Source organism: Mercenaria mercenaria, chromosome 10 (assembly GCF_021730395.1).
Source record: "Mercenaria mercenaria strain notata chromosome 10, MADL_Memer_1, whole genome shotgun sequence".
Classification (NCBI taxonomy): Eukaryota; Metazoa; Mollusca; class Bivalvia; order Venerida; family Veneridae; genus Mercenaria; species Mercenaria mercenaria.
The window spans coordinates 71,729,791-71,748,593 of record NC_069370.1 but is presented as its reverse complement, the minus strand read 5'-3'; the positions used below and the strand labels follow the sequence as shown (position 1 = coordinate 71,748,593).

Below are 18,803 nucleotides of genomic sequence, written 5' to 3'. Positions count from 1 at the left end.
CCTGTACATGGTAATTCCCATATATGAGGAAATATACATAATAACATAAATCCCTTTGCTTTAGTATTATGGGATTCTAGAATAATGATATATTTTGTAACTCTATCTTCAACATTTGTCTTCCAGTTTTCATATTTTTAACTCACTTGAGCACAAAGTGGTCAAGGTGAGCTAATTGTGATCACCATGTGTCTGTCTAGATGTCACAATGTTAGCAAACTTGGTGAAGCTATTGCCATCAATAAATGTATTTCTGGGTCATCTGCAGTCAAAAATAAGATCACTAGGTCAGTAAATAGGAAAACCTTGTAAACACTCTAGAGGCAACATTTTATGCCTCATCTATATGAAACTTTGTCAGAATGTTTGTCTCTATGAAATCTAGAGATTTATTTCAAAACTGGGTTACCTGATTTCAAAAACTAGGTGACTAACATTGTTAACACTCTAGTGGCCACATTTTCTGTTTGACCTTAAAATTTGTCTATGAAATCTTGGTCAGGATTAATTATGTCTCCCCTAGGAGACATATTGTTTTTGCCCTGTCCGTCCGTCCGTCCTTCCGTCCGTACGTCACACTTCATTTCCGAGCAATAACTGGAGAACCATTTGACCTAGAACCTTCAAACTTCATAGGGTTGTAGGGCTGCTGGAGTAGACGACCCCCATTGTTTTTGGGGTCACTCCGACAAAGGTCAAGGTCACAGGGGCCTGAACATTGAAAACCATTTCCGATCAATAACTAGAGAACCACTTGACCCAGAATGTTGAAACTTCATAGGATGATTGGTCATGAAGAGTAGATGACCCCTATTGATTTTGGGGTCACTCCATCAAAGGTCAAGGTCACAGGGGCCTGAAAATTGAAAACCATTTCCGATCAATAACTAGAGAACCACTTGACCCAGAATGTTGAAACTTCATAGGATGATTGATCATGAAGAGTAGATGACCCCTAGTGATTTTGGGGTCACTCCGTCAAAGGTCAAGGTCACAGGGGCCTGAACATCGAAAACCATTTCCGGTCATTAACTTGAGAACCACTTGACCCAGAATGTTGAAACTTAGTAGGATGATTGGTCATGCAGAGTAGATGACCCCTATTGATTTTGGGGTCACTCTGTGAAAGGTCAAGGTCACAGGGGCCTGAACATTGAAAACCATTTCCGGTCAGTAACTTGAGAACCACTTGACCCAGAATGATGAAACTTCATAGGATGATTGGTCATGCAGAGTAGATGACCCCTAACGATTTTAAGGTCACTCTGTTAAAGGTCAAGGCCACAGGGGCCTGAACATGGAAAACCATTTCCAATCAATAACTTGAGAACCTCTCGACCCAGAATGTTGAAACTTCATAGGATGATTGTTCATGCAGAGTAAATGACCCCTATTGTTTTTGGGGTCACTCTGTTAAAGGTCAAGGTCACAGGGGCCTGAACATTGATAACCAGTTCCGATCAATAACTTGAGAACCACTTGACCCAGAATGTTGAAACTTCATAGGATGATTGAACATGCAGAGTAGATGACCCCTATTGATTTTGGGGTCAGTCTATTAAAGGTCAAGGTCACAGTGGCCTGTTCATGTAAAATCATTTTTTGGAAATAACTTGAGAACCACTTGACCTACAATGTTGAAACTTAATAGGATGATTGGATATGCAGAGTAGATGACCCCTATTTATTTTGAGGTCATTTATCAAAGGTCAAGGTCACAGGAGCCTGAACAGTGACTTGAGAACCACTAGGCCAAGAGTGTTAAAATTTAGCGGGATGACTGGACATGCCAGGTAGATGATCCCTATTGCAGCCAACCATCAGTGTCTCTTTGACTTTCGCTCCTGACCCCTATTGACTTCTTGCCTATAGGACTTTGCATTGGGGGAGACATGCGCTTTTTTACAAAAGCATTTTCTAGTTTAATCATATTATTACTTTTTTTCACATGGCAATACAAATTTACAAGACATTATTTAAATACTATGCACGCAAAAGGCAAACTAAATTTAAGAATTTCATAAATGCATGGGTATACAGATTATATATAAAAGCATAAATCATAGAATAACTTTGTTAACAGTCTAGAGAGACACTTTCTGTTTGATCTACTGGAAACTGTGTCAGAAAGTTTTTCATCAAGTTAAAATTGGGTTACCAGAGGTCAAAAACTATGTCACTATGTTAAATCATTGAAAAACCTTATTAGCACTCTAGAGGCCACATTTTCAGTTTGATCACCTTAAAGCAATGTCAGACAGTATGTCTCTATGAAATCTAGGTCAAGTTTAAAACTGGATTAACTGAGGTAAAAAATTAGGTCACTAGGTCAAACCATAAAAAGAAACCTTGTTAACTTCTAGGGACCACATTATCTGTTTAATCTTCTTAAAATGTTGTCAGAATGTTTCTCTTTATGAAATCTAGATTAATTCAAAACCTGGGCTACTAGGTCATATCATAGTAGAAACTTGTTACTACACTTGAGGCCTCATTTTATGTTTGATCTTCTTAAAACTTTGTCAGAATGTTTGTCTAAATGAAATCTAGGTCAAGTATCATTAAAAAAACTTTGTAAATGATCCACCTGATTTACATAATACAATCCTGGTCAAAATGTTTGTCTCTATGAAATTTTGGCTAAATTAGATATTAGGCTATCTTGGTTAAGAACTAGGTAAGGTGAGTGATTCAGGGCCTTCAAAGCCCTCTTGTTTTCTCTTCTGTTACTGTTTTTTGTTAACCTGTGTTTTGAAATGGCAATAGATCTCCAAAACATATGAAAATTTTGTTGTTTTTGTTGTACATTTGTATATGTTTGCTATGTTTTCAGTGTCCTGGACTCAGTTTCAAGGTGACTTACACAAAAGTTGTATTCACATGATTTATAGTTACACATTAAATTCTAGTTTTCTTTTTGGGAAAGGTTTTTCATTATTTCAAGGAATGGCTGTCTCAAACATACATTTTACCACAACACTTTATATAGAAGTAATATAGGCAGAGTATCTTTTTGTGTCACCTTTGTGATTTGATAGTAAACAACTTAATGCATGCTCGTAAGAATTAGCTTCCTGTAGCTGGTTATACTGTGAAATTCTTTAATCCTTACCCTGCTGAATTTCTATAATGAACTTGTCCGTCTTTCAGTTTGGACAGTACCATTAACTGTTAAAAGGGGTGCTTACCAAAAAGATACTGAATGGCGAACAGTGCAGACCATGATCAGACTGCCAGATGTGCAGGCTGATCTTGGTCTGCACTGGTCGCAAAGGCAGAATCACTTGCCACCAGCAGGCTAAGGGTTAATTTTGTGGGCTTGAAATTCAGTGTTTTTTGCCTAAAATGTATTTCTTCTGGATATGCATTCATGAATTTCAACTTTTCAAGAAGAAGTGAATGCCAGTTTTATTTGTACATTGCATTTATTTCCCTTGAATGACACGATTACGAAATTCATGAGATAGATTTTACAGTATTGCAGACAAATATTACAACTGTTTTATTGTCGAGCCCGCTTGCGGAGCGAAGACATAGTTGTCGAAATGGCTGTTTGGTGTATGTGCGTCCGTCCATCCGGATTTATTTGTCCGGACCATAACTTTGACATGCATGGAGCAATTTTGTTTATATTTGGCATGAATGTTAACCTCAGAGAGACAGAGTGTCATGCGCAAACCACAGGTTCCTATCTCAAAGGTCAAGGTCACACTTGGAGGTCAAAGGTTAAACTCAATAATGACTTTGTCCGGAGCATTTCTTCTTCATGCATGGAGGGATTTTGATGTAACTTGGCACAAATGTTCACAACTATGTGACGGAGTGTCATGCACAAGAACGAGGACCCTAGGTCTAAGGTCAAGATCACTTAGAGGTCAAAGGTCAGATACAAGAATGACTTTGTCCGGAGCATTTCTTTTTCATGCATGGAGGGATCCTGAGATGGAGTGTCATGTGCAAGAACCTAGAACTACTTCCCTTTGTTGTAACTATAAGTAGCTTATATTGTAACTTTTTTATTACTGGTCATAGGGAAAGGTCAAGACCACTTTTCTGTAGTACAGTATGCATGTTACATCCAATTTTGAGGTGTTTTTTGACCTATCACTACTGGTAAGGTTTTTTGTATGGACTTAGATTTTTTTTAAAGATTTACTTCCCGTTGTTTTTACTACAAATAACTTATATTGTAACTTTTTGCAATCATTTTTTATTAGCTCATCTGATTTTTTAAAAAAAAAATGATGAGTTATTGTCATCACTTGAGCGGTTGTCGGCGTCGGCGTCGGCGTTGCCTGGTTAAGTTTTATGTTTAGGTCAGCTTTTCTCCTAAACTATCAAAGCTATTGCTTTGAAACTTGGAAGACTTGTTCACCATCATAAGCTGACCCTGTATAGCAAGAAACATAACTCCATCTTGCTTTTTGCAAGATTTATGGCCCCTTTTGTACTTAGAAAATATCAGATTTCTTGGTTAAGTTTTATGTTTAGGTCAACTTTTCTCCTAAACTATCAAAGCTATTGCTTTGAAACTTGGAATACTTGTTCACCGTCATAAGCAGACCCTGTACATCAAGAAACATAACTCCATCTTGCTTTTTGCAAGAATTATTGCCCCTTTTGGACTTAGAAAATCAGTTTTCTTGGTTAAGTTTTATGTTTAGGTCAGCTTTTATCCTAAACTATCAAAGCTATTGCTTTGAAACTTGCAACACTTGTTCACCATCATAAGCTGACCCTGTACAGCAAGAAACGTAACTTCATCCTGCTTTTTGCAAGATTTATGGCCCCTTTTGGACTTAGAAAATATCAGATTTCTTGGTTAAGTTTTATGTTTAGGTCAACTTTTTCTCTTAAACTATCAAAGCTATTGCTTTGAAACTTGCAACACTTGTTCACCATCATAAGCTGACCCTGTACAGCAAGCAACATAACTCCTTCCTGCTTTTTACAATAATTATTGCCCCTTTTGGACTTAGAAAATCATTTTCTTGGTTGAGTATTATGTTTAAGGCAACTTTTCTCATAAACTATCAAAGCTATTGCTTTAAAACTTGCAACAGTTTTTCACAATCATAAGTGGACACTGTACATCAAGAAACATAACTCTCTCCTGCTTTTTGCAAGAATGATGGCCCTTTTTAGACTTAGAAAATCATAGGTAGGACAATATTTCTATTATACAAAAAAAAATCAGATGAGCGTCAGCACCCGCAAGGCGGTGCTCTTGTTTTGCATAAATGATTGCCTCAGTGAGACAGGGTGTCATGTGTAACTCCTAGTCCTTTTGACAGCTGGCGGGCTCGACATGTTGCCCGTGGGCATCTAGTTTATTAGTTGCACTGGGGACACAGTTGTTTGCGTGTTGTCCTGGAAATAATATATTCAAGAGTTTGGGCTTATATTGAGGAGTTTGGCATATTCTTAGTAATTTACATAAAATCTGATGATTACACTTCATTTTGTACTATTTAGAGCATTAACATCATTGCTTCGCAATCTTAACACTGATTTTATGCTGCTTATTGACTGCAGTATTAAACAAAAGAAAAAGAACAAGTGCATATTTCTCAGTGCAAGGCAAATCATTTTTAGCTTGACCATATGAAGTATAAGGAGAGCTATCCTACTCGACCCGACGTCGGCGTCGGTGTCTTTCCGCGTCCCCACCTTGGTTAAAGTTTTTTAACACTTTCTCTTTTTTCATCATATCTCTGTATTTACTTGATGGATTTGATTCAAACTTAAAATAGTTATTCCTTATCATCACCCACATCATCTGACATAAGGGCCATAACTCTTGCACCAATATTTTTTTATTTATCCCCCCTTTACACTTAGATTTTCAGGTTAAAGTTTTGATGCACTTTCACTCTATCTCTGTTATTACCAAATGGATTTGATTCAAACTTAAACTAATTCTTCATCATCATCATCCACATCATATGACACAAGGTGCATAACTCTGGCTCAAATTTTTCATGAATTATTCCCCCTTTTTACTTAGAATTTCAGGTTAAAGTTTTGATGCACTTTCACTCCAACTCTGTTATTACCAAATAGATTTGATTAAAACTTAAAATAATTCTTCGACATCATCACCCACATCATATGACACAAGGTGCATAACTCTGGCACAAATTTTCTTGAATTATTCCCCCTTTTTACTTAGAATTTCAGGTTAAAGTTTTGATGCACTATCACTCCAACTCTGTTATTACCGAATGGATTTTTTTTTTTTTTCTTTAACCTTTTGTTTTCGTTTTGCATACTGTCGCATGTTTTCGTTTTACTGGTGTATCAAATGCTGTATCTTATAGGACCTGGTATGTATCATCTTTTTTAGAATTTATATCTATCTTGTTCCCTATATGTTGAGTACTTCTTAATATTTTTGACACAAACTTGTTCTGTTGTTCAATATCTTCATCCACATTTTAGTCATTAAACACTCTAGTGACAGCTCCATTTCCTCAGATATGCCCACTTCCACTATCCAGCACGGAAATAGTCGAGCACGCTGTCTCCTGTGACAGCTCTTGTTATGATATACTTGTTAACACGCTAAAAATGATGACATTGTACTGCTTGTTCTTTTGTCTGAGTGGAATAGAAAATATAAAAGTTTTCTGGCTATACAAATTGAAATGACATCACAAAATTAAAGATGTCTCACACCCTACATTGAACTGAATTTGCTTAATACTGTACTAGACCATATAAGGCCAATGTGTAATTCACCATTATTGAAATCGAATTTGAATCATTGGTAAATATTGGCATAATTTGTGAATTCACAAAACCGTAATTACAGATGAAATCAGAAATACCTCTGATTTATTTCTATTTGTTTATCTGGAAATGCATTACATTGTCATTTTGTAATCTTGGTACATGTACTTAACAGTCTGGTTCAGTGTGTACGTTGGTGCAGAAAAAGTATTGATACTTCTGTTTGTTTGTAACTTATAAAGATTGGCAAGTTGTTGAACATGGCCAGAATACCTCAAGCACAGTATATAAAATTTCTTGCTCCTTTAATTGATATGTCTTCCATCAACATGTTTCTGCATGTTTACCATGAAAATTTACATGAAAAACTAAGTTGTTAGATGAATTCTGCATTTCATATTGGTGTTACATCCTCCTACAATATAATAACATGTAATTTATTCTGTATTTCAGTGAGAAGATAAAGTGTGTGTTAGATCCCAAGTATCTAGAGCATGATGCTTAGTAAGTATAACTTAACCGTATTAACTTCACTGTATATACTCTTTTGTGTTACCTCCCATAAGATTCTAGTATTTTCACTGGTTAAAAGGTGGTCACATGGTGACCCCCAGTATTTCTGTTGAGAGTCCATAGAGTGAAACAAACCCAGTAATTAATATTTGTGTCCCACCCTCTTCCCCATTCACAGTAGGAGAGGCAGATATCCATCAGTATATTAGTCCGCAGTTGTATTTGTGTCTATGTGTGTCATCACGGGCTTTTTAGCCTGTTTGATTTGAAATAAAAATGTCTGTCTTTCTGTCTGTCTGTCTATTAGAAGATCTTATCAGTATGTCAAATCCCTCATTGGTTCAGACTTTTACAAATAATCAAACACTGTGTTAAAGGGTTTCTTGAATGAAAGTTTTGCACAGCTCATAAAATAGGGCTTTGTACTTTGTATGTTTGAATTATTGTTATGTTTTAATATGCCATGTTTTTTATTTGATGTCTTTCAACAGTAACTATGCCTAAGTAATTCTTGAAAAATGGAAGTATGATTGATAAAGGTAACCTATTTTTAAAACTTTTACCTCCCTTTTGTCTATTATGTGGCTTTTTCTGTCTTGTTTTAAATTGTTCATGTTGTTAAAAGCACAAGTTTATCTATTACAGTGCAATGTTTTCTCAAGTGATGCAAACTATGGAGCCGTGGTATGTGTCAAAGGAAGTTTATCCAACAAAGGTAAATCCCTAATGCCTTAGTAACCAGTAACTGTATTACTTTGACACAATAATTCAGATATACTGATTTTGAAAGAATAGTGAAAGTTTATGAGCTCATATTTATTGAAAACATAGTTAATGTTCTACTGAAGTATTATGTAACTTGGAAGCTCATTCTTGTTTTTTTTTTTTTTTTTTTTTTTTTTTTCACATTATTTGGCAACTTAGGATATCAATGCCAAAAGGGTTTTCAAAGGAAGACTAAAATTGGGTAGTCATAGTAGATGAAAATTGTAATCTTACCAATTGTGACAGACACTTCTTTTTCACTACTTGCTGGCATTCATAATTGAGAAAAATGCATTGAAAATGTTGCTGTTTAAGGGGGATTTTTTTTAATCAGATTTTTATGATTAGATTTTAGTTTGATTGGAAATATTGTCACATCATTTTCCTGATTTCTACCTTTGTAACAAGATGTTGTTCAAAAAATGACTTTGTTTTCCTTTCTTAAATGGCTTTTAAATGGTATGTCAGGGATGTCAGTTAAATTGAGATAATGTTTGTCTTTAATTGCCAGAAACATTTTGAAAAAGATTATGGTGTATTGTGTATTGTCTTCCAGCAAAACATAGATCCGTCATCTTCACAGCCATTTGCCAGACCCCAGGACCTGAACCCTTCCAATGTTATTGTGACGAAGCTGACAAGGATACAGGACTACCTGCTGAAGAAAGCTGACCTTGAACTTCACATGCATCTAGAGAGACATGAAATAGCTCCACAGATATATGGCATGTAAGTTTACAGACACGAAATAGCTCCACAGATATATGGCATGTAAGTTTACAGACACGAAATAGCTCCACAGATATATGGCATGTAAGTTTACAGACACGAAATAGCTCCACAGATATATGGCATGTAAGTTTACAGACACGAAAAAGCTCCACAGATATATGGCATGTAAGTTTACAGACACGAAATAGCTCCACAGATATATGGCATGTAAGTTTACAGACACGAAATAGCTCCACAGATATATGGCATGTAAGTTTACAGACACGAAATAGCTCCACAGATATATGGCATGTAAGTTTACAGACACGAAATAGCTCCACAGATATATGGCATGTAAGTTTACAGACACGAAATAGCTCCACAGATATATGGCATGTAAGTTTAGACATGAAATAGCTCCACAGATATATGGCATGTAAGTTTACAGACACGAAATAGCTCCACAGATATATGGCATGTAAGTTTAGACATGAAATAGCTCCACAGATATATGGCATGTAAGTTTAGACATGAAATAGCTCCACAGATATATGGCATGTAAGTTTACAGACACGAAATAGCTCCACAGATATATGGCATGTAAGTTTACAGACACGAAATAGCTCCACAGATATATGGCATGTAAGTTTAGACATGAAATAGCTCCACAGATATATGGCATGTAAGTTTAGACATGAAATAGCTCCACAGATATATGGCATGTAAGTTTACAGACACGAAATAGCTCCACAGATATATGGCATGTAAGTTTACAGACACGAAATAGCTCCACAGATATATGGCATTTAAGTTTACAGACACGAAATAGCTCCACAGATATATGGCATTTAAGTTTACAGACACGAAATAGCTCCACAGATATATGGCATGTAAGTTTAGACACGAAATAGCTCCACAGATATATGGCATGTAAGTTTACAGACACGAAATAGCTCCACAGATATATGGCATGTAAGTTTACAGACACGAAATAGCTCCACAGATATATGGCATGTAAGTTTACAGACACGAAATAGCTCCACAGATATATGGCATGTAAGTTTACAGACACGAAATAGCTCCACAGATATATGGCATGTACGTTTACACAAATAATGCCCACAGGGGCACCTTGGCCCTTGATCATAAAGAATCTTAGTACAAAAAAATGTCACTAGGATCAGAATTTAAGATTTGTTTATGACTTTTAATTTCATTTATAAACCATTCCTAACAGTAAGAAGAAATCTAAATCTATTGATCATTCAAGTAATATTTTAATTGAAAATATATTGCAGTCATAGAAGTTGGTGTGTAAAATTTGTAAAAATGATTAACTAAATAAGAAGCTTTGTGAATATGGGCCCTGGGCTCTTCCTCCACTATAAAGGTCAGAGAGACAATATGACTAATTCTGTCAGAGTGAATTAAAGCCCAACAATAGGAAAAAGCAGTGTGGGATCCTGTGATGGATTTTGCAAGTTTTGCATTAATGTAATGATTCATTATTAAGTTAGAACAGTAATTGCCTAGATTTACAATAGAAAATATACATTTAAATGAATTTTTGGTGTTGAAATGTAAAAACAGCTGTTTCTGCATCACATTACTTCAAGGGTTGTATATTGCACATTTTATGTTCTCACTATAGCAAAACAATATTCAGATATTTGAAGCCCAATAAAATTTTCCATTTTTTTTCTTTTTATTCAAAACAAAATATCAATTCTGGCCATGAAATATAAATGAAGAGTGGCATGGTGTATATTTCATAGAGAATCAATATTTTATTATGGGCGGTATAACATGATATGATTTAATCAACAGAATGTTATTATCATGGCTTCCCTGTGATTGAACATATCTGATTGTATTCCCTTGTTCTTGATAACAGACATCCTGGTGCTATATAAAATTTGCATTTTTGTATTTTGCTCACTTGTAATGCATTGCAGTGCAATGACTTCTTAATGTACATTACAGGAAAAATGGGTTTTTTGTACAAAGTTTCTTGTTCTGGGAATTGTTAAGTTACTACGAGTGGTCCGATACCATTTTTTGTCAAATCATGCCCCTGGGGTCAAAATGTGTCTGCACCAGGGTTTACTTGATTTGTATAGCCTTTATATAGGAAAACTTTGAAAATCTTTTTTTGTAAAACCTAAAGGCCTAAATCATAAATTATTTGGCATGTAGCATTGTCAAGTGGTTCTCTTACATGCTTGTTCAAATAAAGATCCAGTGGTCAAAATTGGCCCTGCCCAGGGGTTCACTTGTTTTACGCAGACTTGTATAAGAAAAACTTTAAAAGTGTTCTTGCCTTAAAACTTAGAGATTTGGCTAGTAGTATTTTGTATTGCTCCTTTGCCAGTTGTGTTCATGCCTCTGGTTTATACTAAAAACAGTTGTTCCCATTCCTGGTTGAGTGTGTAATACAGATTGTCAAGGTCAGGTTGAATGACGTATGGGCATTATGACCTTATTGTTCATATTTCAGTTCACAACAAATTTAATCAACAGTTTCACATTAATTGAAACGTGTGGAAATATGCCACTTCAAAATTACTGTCTACTGGTAGGTGATCTTAATAGAAAGCTTTAAATAATAGCTAATTTACTTCCATGACATGAAACTCTATATGAGCCATGCCATGAGAAAACCAACATAGTGGGTTTGCGACCAGCATGGATCCAGACCAGCCTGCGCATCCGCGCAGTCTGGTCAGGATCCATGCTGTTCGCTTTTAAAGCCTACTGCAATTAGAGAAACTGTTAGCGAACAGCATGGATCCTGACCAGACTGCGCGGATGCGCAGGCTGGTCTGGATCCATGCTGGTCGCAAACCCACTATGTTGATTTTCTCATGGCATGGCTCATATGTGATATGAAAAAATGATGTCATTATAGTGGAAATTAAAACAGCTCATTTTGCAGGTTATACATGAAATAATCATATTAGCCAAGTGGGAATTTCTCATCGAACATTGCCTGACTGTGATATGAGATTGAATAATGAAAAATGTCAAGTTTCATATCTTCTTCATATTTCAAACTGTCTTTGTGGTCACAGGAAGGGGAGGAGTCAGATTTCTTATTTATATGGTTAAGAAGATCATATGGTCAGAGCAGCAACCTGCTAAACAAGTAATCAAGTTCCAATCTTGCTATGTCCTCACTGTTAAAAATGTAAGAGCAAAATAGTGTTAACCCCTTCCTGTGTATGTGTCTTTGTGTATGTTTGTGCACAGAATCCTGTCCAGCCAATGACTTTTTTGTACATTGTCATACTTTCATATAATTTGACAAAAATAACAGTCATAACAAGATGTGTGGCATGCATCATCAGGATCCCCGACTCAAAGGTCACTTTTCTTGTCCACTCTAACTTTTTTTTATTCATGCAGGGATATAGCCATAACGGATGATGTGTTATGTTCCAGTCCATGCCCCTACCTTAAAGGTCATGGTCACCCTTAAAGGTCAATGCTTTAAGGTAATTATCCCCCGCCGATGAAATCGGGAGGGGGGTATTGAAATGGCGTTGTCAGTCCGTCAGTCAGTCCGTCCGTCCGTCCGTCCGCAGCCATTTCTCAGTAACTACTTGGTAGAATTTCATGAAACTTGAAATAAACATGAACCAACATACTGCAATGATGCCCGTCAAGTTTTTTTTTTGATTGGTCAATTTCCCTCAGAGTTATTGCCCTTGATTTAATAAAAAATGTCCGTCTGCAGCCATTTCTCAGTAACTAACAGGTAGAATTTCATCAAATTTGAAATAGACATGAACCAAGATACTGTGCTGATGCCGGTCAAGTTTTTTTTTTGATAGGTCAATATCCGTCAGAGTTATTGCCCTTGATTTAATGAAAAATGTCCGTCTGCAGCCATTTCTCAGTAACTAGCAGGTAGAATTTCATCAAACTTGAAACAGAAATGAACCAAGATACTGCGACGATGCCCTTCAAGTTTTTTTTTCGATTGGTCAATTTTCCATATAGTTATAGCCCTTTAATTGTTTAAAAATCCACAGATCTGTACATAACAAACCAACCAATTGGAAGAATTTCATTAAACTTCTTTCATTCTTTTCCATGAACATTTATTATAAAAATGTGATGTTGTGTACCTACACCTGGTCACCACCTTACCTTCGTCCCCCCCCCCCCCCATTTTTTTTTTTCATTTTTCATTTTCTATCAATATCACCCCCCCCCCCCCCCCCCCCCCCCCAGATTTTCTTTTAATTTGATTTTGACTAATGAAATTATTTGCTTCTTGGTAACATTCTTAACTTTTTGCTGGATATATTTTTTTGCCGTTCCTCAACTCTGACCCTTTCGGCGGGGGATTCCAATTCATCGAATTTGCTTGTTTTTCTTGTCCTTTTGGCAACTTTTCAATGCATGTATGGATATGCAAATAACTTGGCAGAAACATTCACCATACCATACCATTTCCACATGTTGGTTTAAAATCCCATACCAAGTATCAAGTGCAAGACTTAGATCCCTAAATCAAAGGTTAAGATCATACTCAGAGATTAGAGATTTTATCTTGTTTTCTCATGTATAGAAAGATATTCTTAGATAACTTAGTATAAACTTTCTGCATAACAAAATGATGTAATATTTAATCATTTAAAGGTGAAATAAGTATTTATGGTCATCTTTCTTTTCCAGTCTATAATTTCAGTAGATGTATGCATGTTCTGCTGTCAAAGTGCCATTACTCACAGGACCACAATTCTGTGTCCTAACATCCCAAACATCACATAGTAGAGGCACTGGTGCTCAATGGCCACATTTCTAGTTTTCATTTGCTGAGCTCTTGAAAACTTTAATATTCTAATTAGCATTTGAAAATTGTGTATTTTCATTTTTGCCTATATACCCTTGTATTATTTTTAGCTCACCAGTCACAAAGTGACAAGGTGAGCTTTTGTGATCATGCGGTGTCCGTCATCCGTCCGTCCGTCCGTCTGTGCGTAAACTTTTCCTTGTGACATCTCTAGAGTTCACATTTTTTGTGGAATCTTTATGAAAGTTGGTCAGAATGTTCATCTTGATGATATCTAGGTCAAGTTCGAAACTGGGTCACGTGCCGTCAAAAACTAGGTCAGTAGGTCTAAAAATAGAAAAACCTTGTGACCTCTCTAGAGGCCATATATTTCACAAGATCTTCATGAAAATTGGTCAGAATGTTCACCTTGATGATATCTAGGTCAGGTTCGAAACTGGGTCACGTGGGGTCAAAAACTAGGTCAGTAGGTCTAAAAATAGAAAAACCTTGTGACTTCTCTAAAGGCCATATTTTTCATGAGATCTTCATGAATATTGGTCAGAATGTTCACCTTGATGATATCTAGGTCAAGTTTAAAACTGGGTCACGTGGGGTCAAAAACTAGGTCATTAGGTCTAAAAATAGAAAAACCTTGTGACCTCTCTAGAGGCCATATTTCTCAATGGATCTTCATGAATATTGGTCAGAATGTTCACCTTGATGATATCTAGGTCAAGTTCGAAACTGGGTCACGTGGGGTTAAAAACTAGGTCAGTAGATCTAAAAATAGAAAAACCTTGTGACCTCTCTAGAGGCCATATTTCTCAATGGATCTTCATGAATATTGGTCAGAATGTTCACCTTGATTATATCTAGGTCAAGTTCGAAACTGGGTCACGTGCGGTCAAAAACTAGGTCAGTAGGTATAAAAATAGAAAAACCTTGTGACCTCTCTAGAGGCCATATTTTTCAATGGATCTTCATGAAAATTAGTTAGAATGTTAACCTTGATGATATCTAAGTCAAGTTCGAAACTGGATCACGTGGGGTTAAAAACTAGGTCAGTAGATCTAAAAATAGAAAAACCTTGTGACCTCTCTAGAGACCATATTTTTCATGAGATCATCATGAGTATTGGTTAGAATGTTCGCCTTGATGATATCTAGGTCAAGTTTGAAACTGGGTCACCTGGGGTCAAAAACTAGGTCAGTAGGTCTAAAAATAGAAAAACCTTGTGACCTCTCTAGAGGCCATATTTCTCAATGGATCTTCATGAAAATTGGTGAGAATGTTCAGCTTGATGATATCTAGGTCAGGTTCGTAACTGGGTCACGTGCGGTCAAAAAATAGGTCAGTAGGTTGAAAAATAGAAAACCTTGTGACCTCTCTAGAGGCCATATTTTTCACGAGATCTTCATGAAAATTGGTGAGAATGTTGACCTTGATGATATCTAGGTCAAGTTTAAAAGTGGGTCACATGCCTTCAAAAACTAGGTCATTAGGTCAAATAATAGAAAAACCTTGTGACCTCTCTAGAGGCCATATTTTTCAATGGATCTTCATGAAAATTGGTCAGAATTTTTTTATCTTGATGATATCTAGCTCACGTGCTCAAAAACTAGGTCACTATGTCAAATAACAGAAATAACAACGTCATACTCAGTTCAACACTGGGTCATGTGGGGATAGGTGAGCGATTCAGGACCATCATGGTCCTCTTGTAGATTATACTCTCTTTGAGATACTTGTTTCTGATAATAAAAAAATAGATATTGCACAATGACTTCTAACTTTAAGCTCTTACCCTTTCAAGTCTTTCTTGCCATGTTGCAGGACTGTTTAATACAGGGAATAACTGGGTCACCACATTGACCTGAAATGGCATGTGAAGAACATGCAAATATATTACAGCCTCAGGAAAAATGGATCTTTTTCTGTTTCATGATAAAACATCAGTCACTGTGAATCATTCTTTTTCAGTCGCTGGATACGTTTGCTGTTTGGACGGGAATTCCCAATGCAAGATCTGTTGGTGTTATGGGATGCCATTTTTGCAGACGGTATTGGATTTGATCTGGTAGATTTTATCTTTGTTGCAATGCTGCTATACCTTAGGGACCATTGTAAGTGAAGAAAATTTATGTCTACTATTACCTTGTTATCACTGACATTTATTTCAAAACTTTGTGGTGTGTTTTTAGCTTGTGTTTTTGAAACTTTACAAATAGTGGAGATTTTGCAAGCAACCAGTTGTACCTGTCCGTATCATGATTCGGTGATATTTTATATGTAAGCTGATGTCTAAGTAACCAGTGGGAATGAATTGAAACTTCAACACTTGTTTACTGTGATGGGGGTCTCTATGGCAGAGTGATTAAGGTCACTGATTTCCAATCACTTGGCCCTTTACTGATGTGAGTTCGAGCCTTGCGGGGTGGGGGGGGGGGGGGCATTGAATTCTTCATGTGAAGAAGCCATTCAGCTAGCTTACAGAAGGTTGTTGGTTTAACCCAGATATCCACCTGTGAGGAAGGAATGCATAGAGGGGTACCTGGGGTCTTCTTCTACCAACAAAAGCTGGAAAGTTGCCATAAGACCTATAATTATGTCCATGTAATGTTAAACCAAGCAAAAATTCAGATATTCACTATGAAGATCTGACATGCCTTACACAGGTTTCATAACTTTATATTGCATTTTTACAAAGACTTGCCCCTTTTACAATATGGCAATATTTTGAATAAGTTTTGTATGAAAGCAGGTAGCTCAGTATCCATTGATTGGGATTGATTGAAACTTTACACATTTGTTCACCATGATTGTCTGACATGCACTATTAAGTTTCCACAACTCTGCTTTGCATGTATACAAAGTTATGCTGCTGTTTTGACGTGGCAATTATTTGGGAATGTTTTGTATGGGAATAGACTGAAACGTCACACACTTGTTTAATATGATGATCTGACATGCAGTGCACAGGTTACATAACTCTATTTTGCTTTTTTAGCTCACCAGAGCCAAAGGCTCAGGGTGAGCTATTAGGATGGGTCACCGTCCGGCGTCCGGCGGTAAACTTTTTACTTTAAATGACATCTCCTCATAAACCGCTAGGCCAATTTCATCCAAACTTCACAGGAATGTTCCTTGGGTGAAGCTCTACAAAAATTGTTCAAAGAATTGAATTCCATGCAGAACTCTGGTTGCCATGGCAACTGAAAGGAAAAACTTTAAAAATCTTCTTCTCAAAAACCAGAAGCCCTAGAGCTTAGATATTTGGTGTGAAGCATTGCCTAGTGGACCTCTACCAAATTTGTTCAAATCATGACCCCGGGGTCAAAATTGACCCCGCCCCAGGGGTCACTTGATTTTACATAGGAAAATCTTAAAAAATCTTCTTCTCAAAAACCAGAAGCCCTAGAGCTTAGATATTTGACATGTAGCATTGCCTAATGGACCTCTACTAAAGTTGTTCAAATCTTGACCCCGGGGTCAAAATTGACCCCGCCCCAGGGGTCACTTGATTTTACATAGGAAAATCTTCAAAAAATTTCTAAAAATAAACCAGAAGGCCTAGAGCTTAGATATTTCACATGTAGCATTACCTAGTGGACCTCTACAAAATTTGTTCAAATCATGATCCCCAGGGTCAAAATTGACCCCGCCCCAGGGGTCACTTGATTTTACATAGGAAAATCTTCAAAAATTTTCTAAAAATAAACCAGAAGGCCTAGAGCTTAGATATTTCACATGTAGCATTGCCTAATGGACATCTACTAAAGTTGTTCAAATCATGACCTGGGGTCAGAATTGACCCTGCCCCAGGGGTCACTTGATTTTAACAGGGAAATCTTCAAAAAATTTCTAAAAATAAACAAGAAGGCCTAGAGCTTAGATATTTGACATGTAGCATTGCCTAGTGGACCTCTACAAAATTTGTTCAAATCATGAACCCCGGAGTCAAAATTGACCCTTCCCCAGGGGTCACTTGATTTTACATAGGAAAATCTTCAAAAAAATTCTAAAAATAAACCAGAAGGCCTAGATTTTAGATATATGACATGTGGCATTTCCTAGTAGACTTCTACAAAATTTATTCAAGTCATGACCCCCAGGATCAAATTGACCCCACCCCATGGGGTTTCTTGATTGTACATAGAAAAATCTTCAAAATTTTCTTTAAAAAAAACCAGAAGGCCTAGAGCTTAGATATTTGACATGAAGCATTGCCTAGGGGACCTCTACAAAAGTTGTTCAAATCTTGACCCCTAGGGGCCAAATTGGCCCAGCCCCAGGGGTTACTTGATTGTACATAGGGAAATCTTCATAAATTTGCTAAAAATAAACCAGAAGGCCTAGATCTTAGATGTTTGATATGTAACATTGCCTAGTAGACTGCTACAAACTTTGTTCAAATCATGACCCTCGGGATAAAATTGGCCCTGCCCCAGGGGTTACTTGATTGTACATAGGAAAATCTTCCAAAAAATTTCTAAAAATCATCAGTTTGACATTTGAAACATGTAGCTCATATTACACTGGTGAGCGATCCAGGGTCATCATGACCCTCTTGTTATAGTTATGCCTCTTTTTCAGCTTAGCAAATTTTTTACATATTGAATTGCTACCTCAGTAAGCATCATTCAAGGGAAAAGTTCAATGACTCAGAATTGTTGCTGATTTTGTACTTGTTTTTGTTTTATATTTGCTCTTGTTCCATATGCAATTACTGTGAAATTGTTATTATTTATTAGGGACTAAATTTTCAATAATTTCGTGGTTGCATCAATTCACAAAATTAAATCACATCCAAGAAATATAATTTGCATTCATTCTATCTTCAAAAGGTGGCCCCTATGAAATTGCTTTTTTTGGCAGAAACCACAGAATCATGAAACCTGTGCATTGCATGAATTCCATGCTCATGAAATTAAATGAATTAACAGTAAGTCATAACTTGTTATCTGCAGTCTTTATGCCTCCAGACTATATTGTTGGACTTCATTAGAATGATATCTGTGTTTATAACTTAACATCTATATCAGATAAGATATAGAGGTACTTTTGTGCATTGAAGATATCTCTATTTTTTTTTCTTCATTTACTTAATTTGGTTAAAATATGTAATACTGTACATATCATTGTTATCAACAGGGTTATCAAGCAGCTTGATTGTATCAAAGTTTTGACAACTGTAGTGTAATAATCAAGTGTTTTTATGTTCTAATTATTGAAACCAGACTTAAATGTGTTATGTTTGTAACTGTTGTTGTATTGGATATTGGTATGTTTCCAATGTAAT

General features: G+C 36.4%; 2 protein-coding genes across 6 annotated transcripts in view; one reads left to right on the top strand and one right to left on the bottom strand.

Annotated features, from left to right (window-relative positions):
• LOC123561319 (protein NCBP2AS2-like) overlaps positions 1–18,803 on the bottom strand; it is a 116,756-nt gene that overhangs the window by 68,501 nt on the left and 29,452 nt on the right. The gene's annotated exons all lie outside the window — the stretch shown is intronic.
• Positions 1–18,803, top strand: part of LOC123561318 (TBC1 domain family member 5-like) — a 75,121-nt gene that overhangs the window by 33,681 nt on the left and 22,637 nt on the right. For 3 of the 5 annotated variants that reach the window (XM_053553347.1, XM_053553348.1, XM_053553352.1), the window contains exons 10-14: positions 2,834–2,854; positions 7,186–7,236; positions 7,891–7,960; positions 8,567–8,739; positions 15,485–15,627. In XM_053553347.1, coding sequence (XP_053409322.1) covers positions 2,834–2,854; positions 7,186–7,236; positions 7,891–7,960; positions 8,567–8,739; positions 15,485–15,627 — 458 coding nt within the window. The remainder of the gene's footprint in view (positions 1–2,833; positions 2,855–7,185; positions 7,237–7,890; positions 7,961–8,566; positions 8,740–15,484; positions 15,628–18,803) is intronic. The other 2 variants (XM_053553350.1, XM_053553351.1) reach the window with 1 other exon arrangement.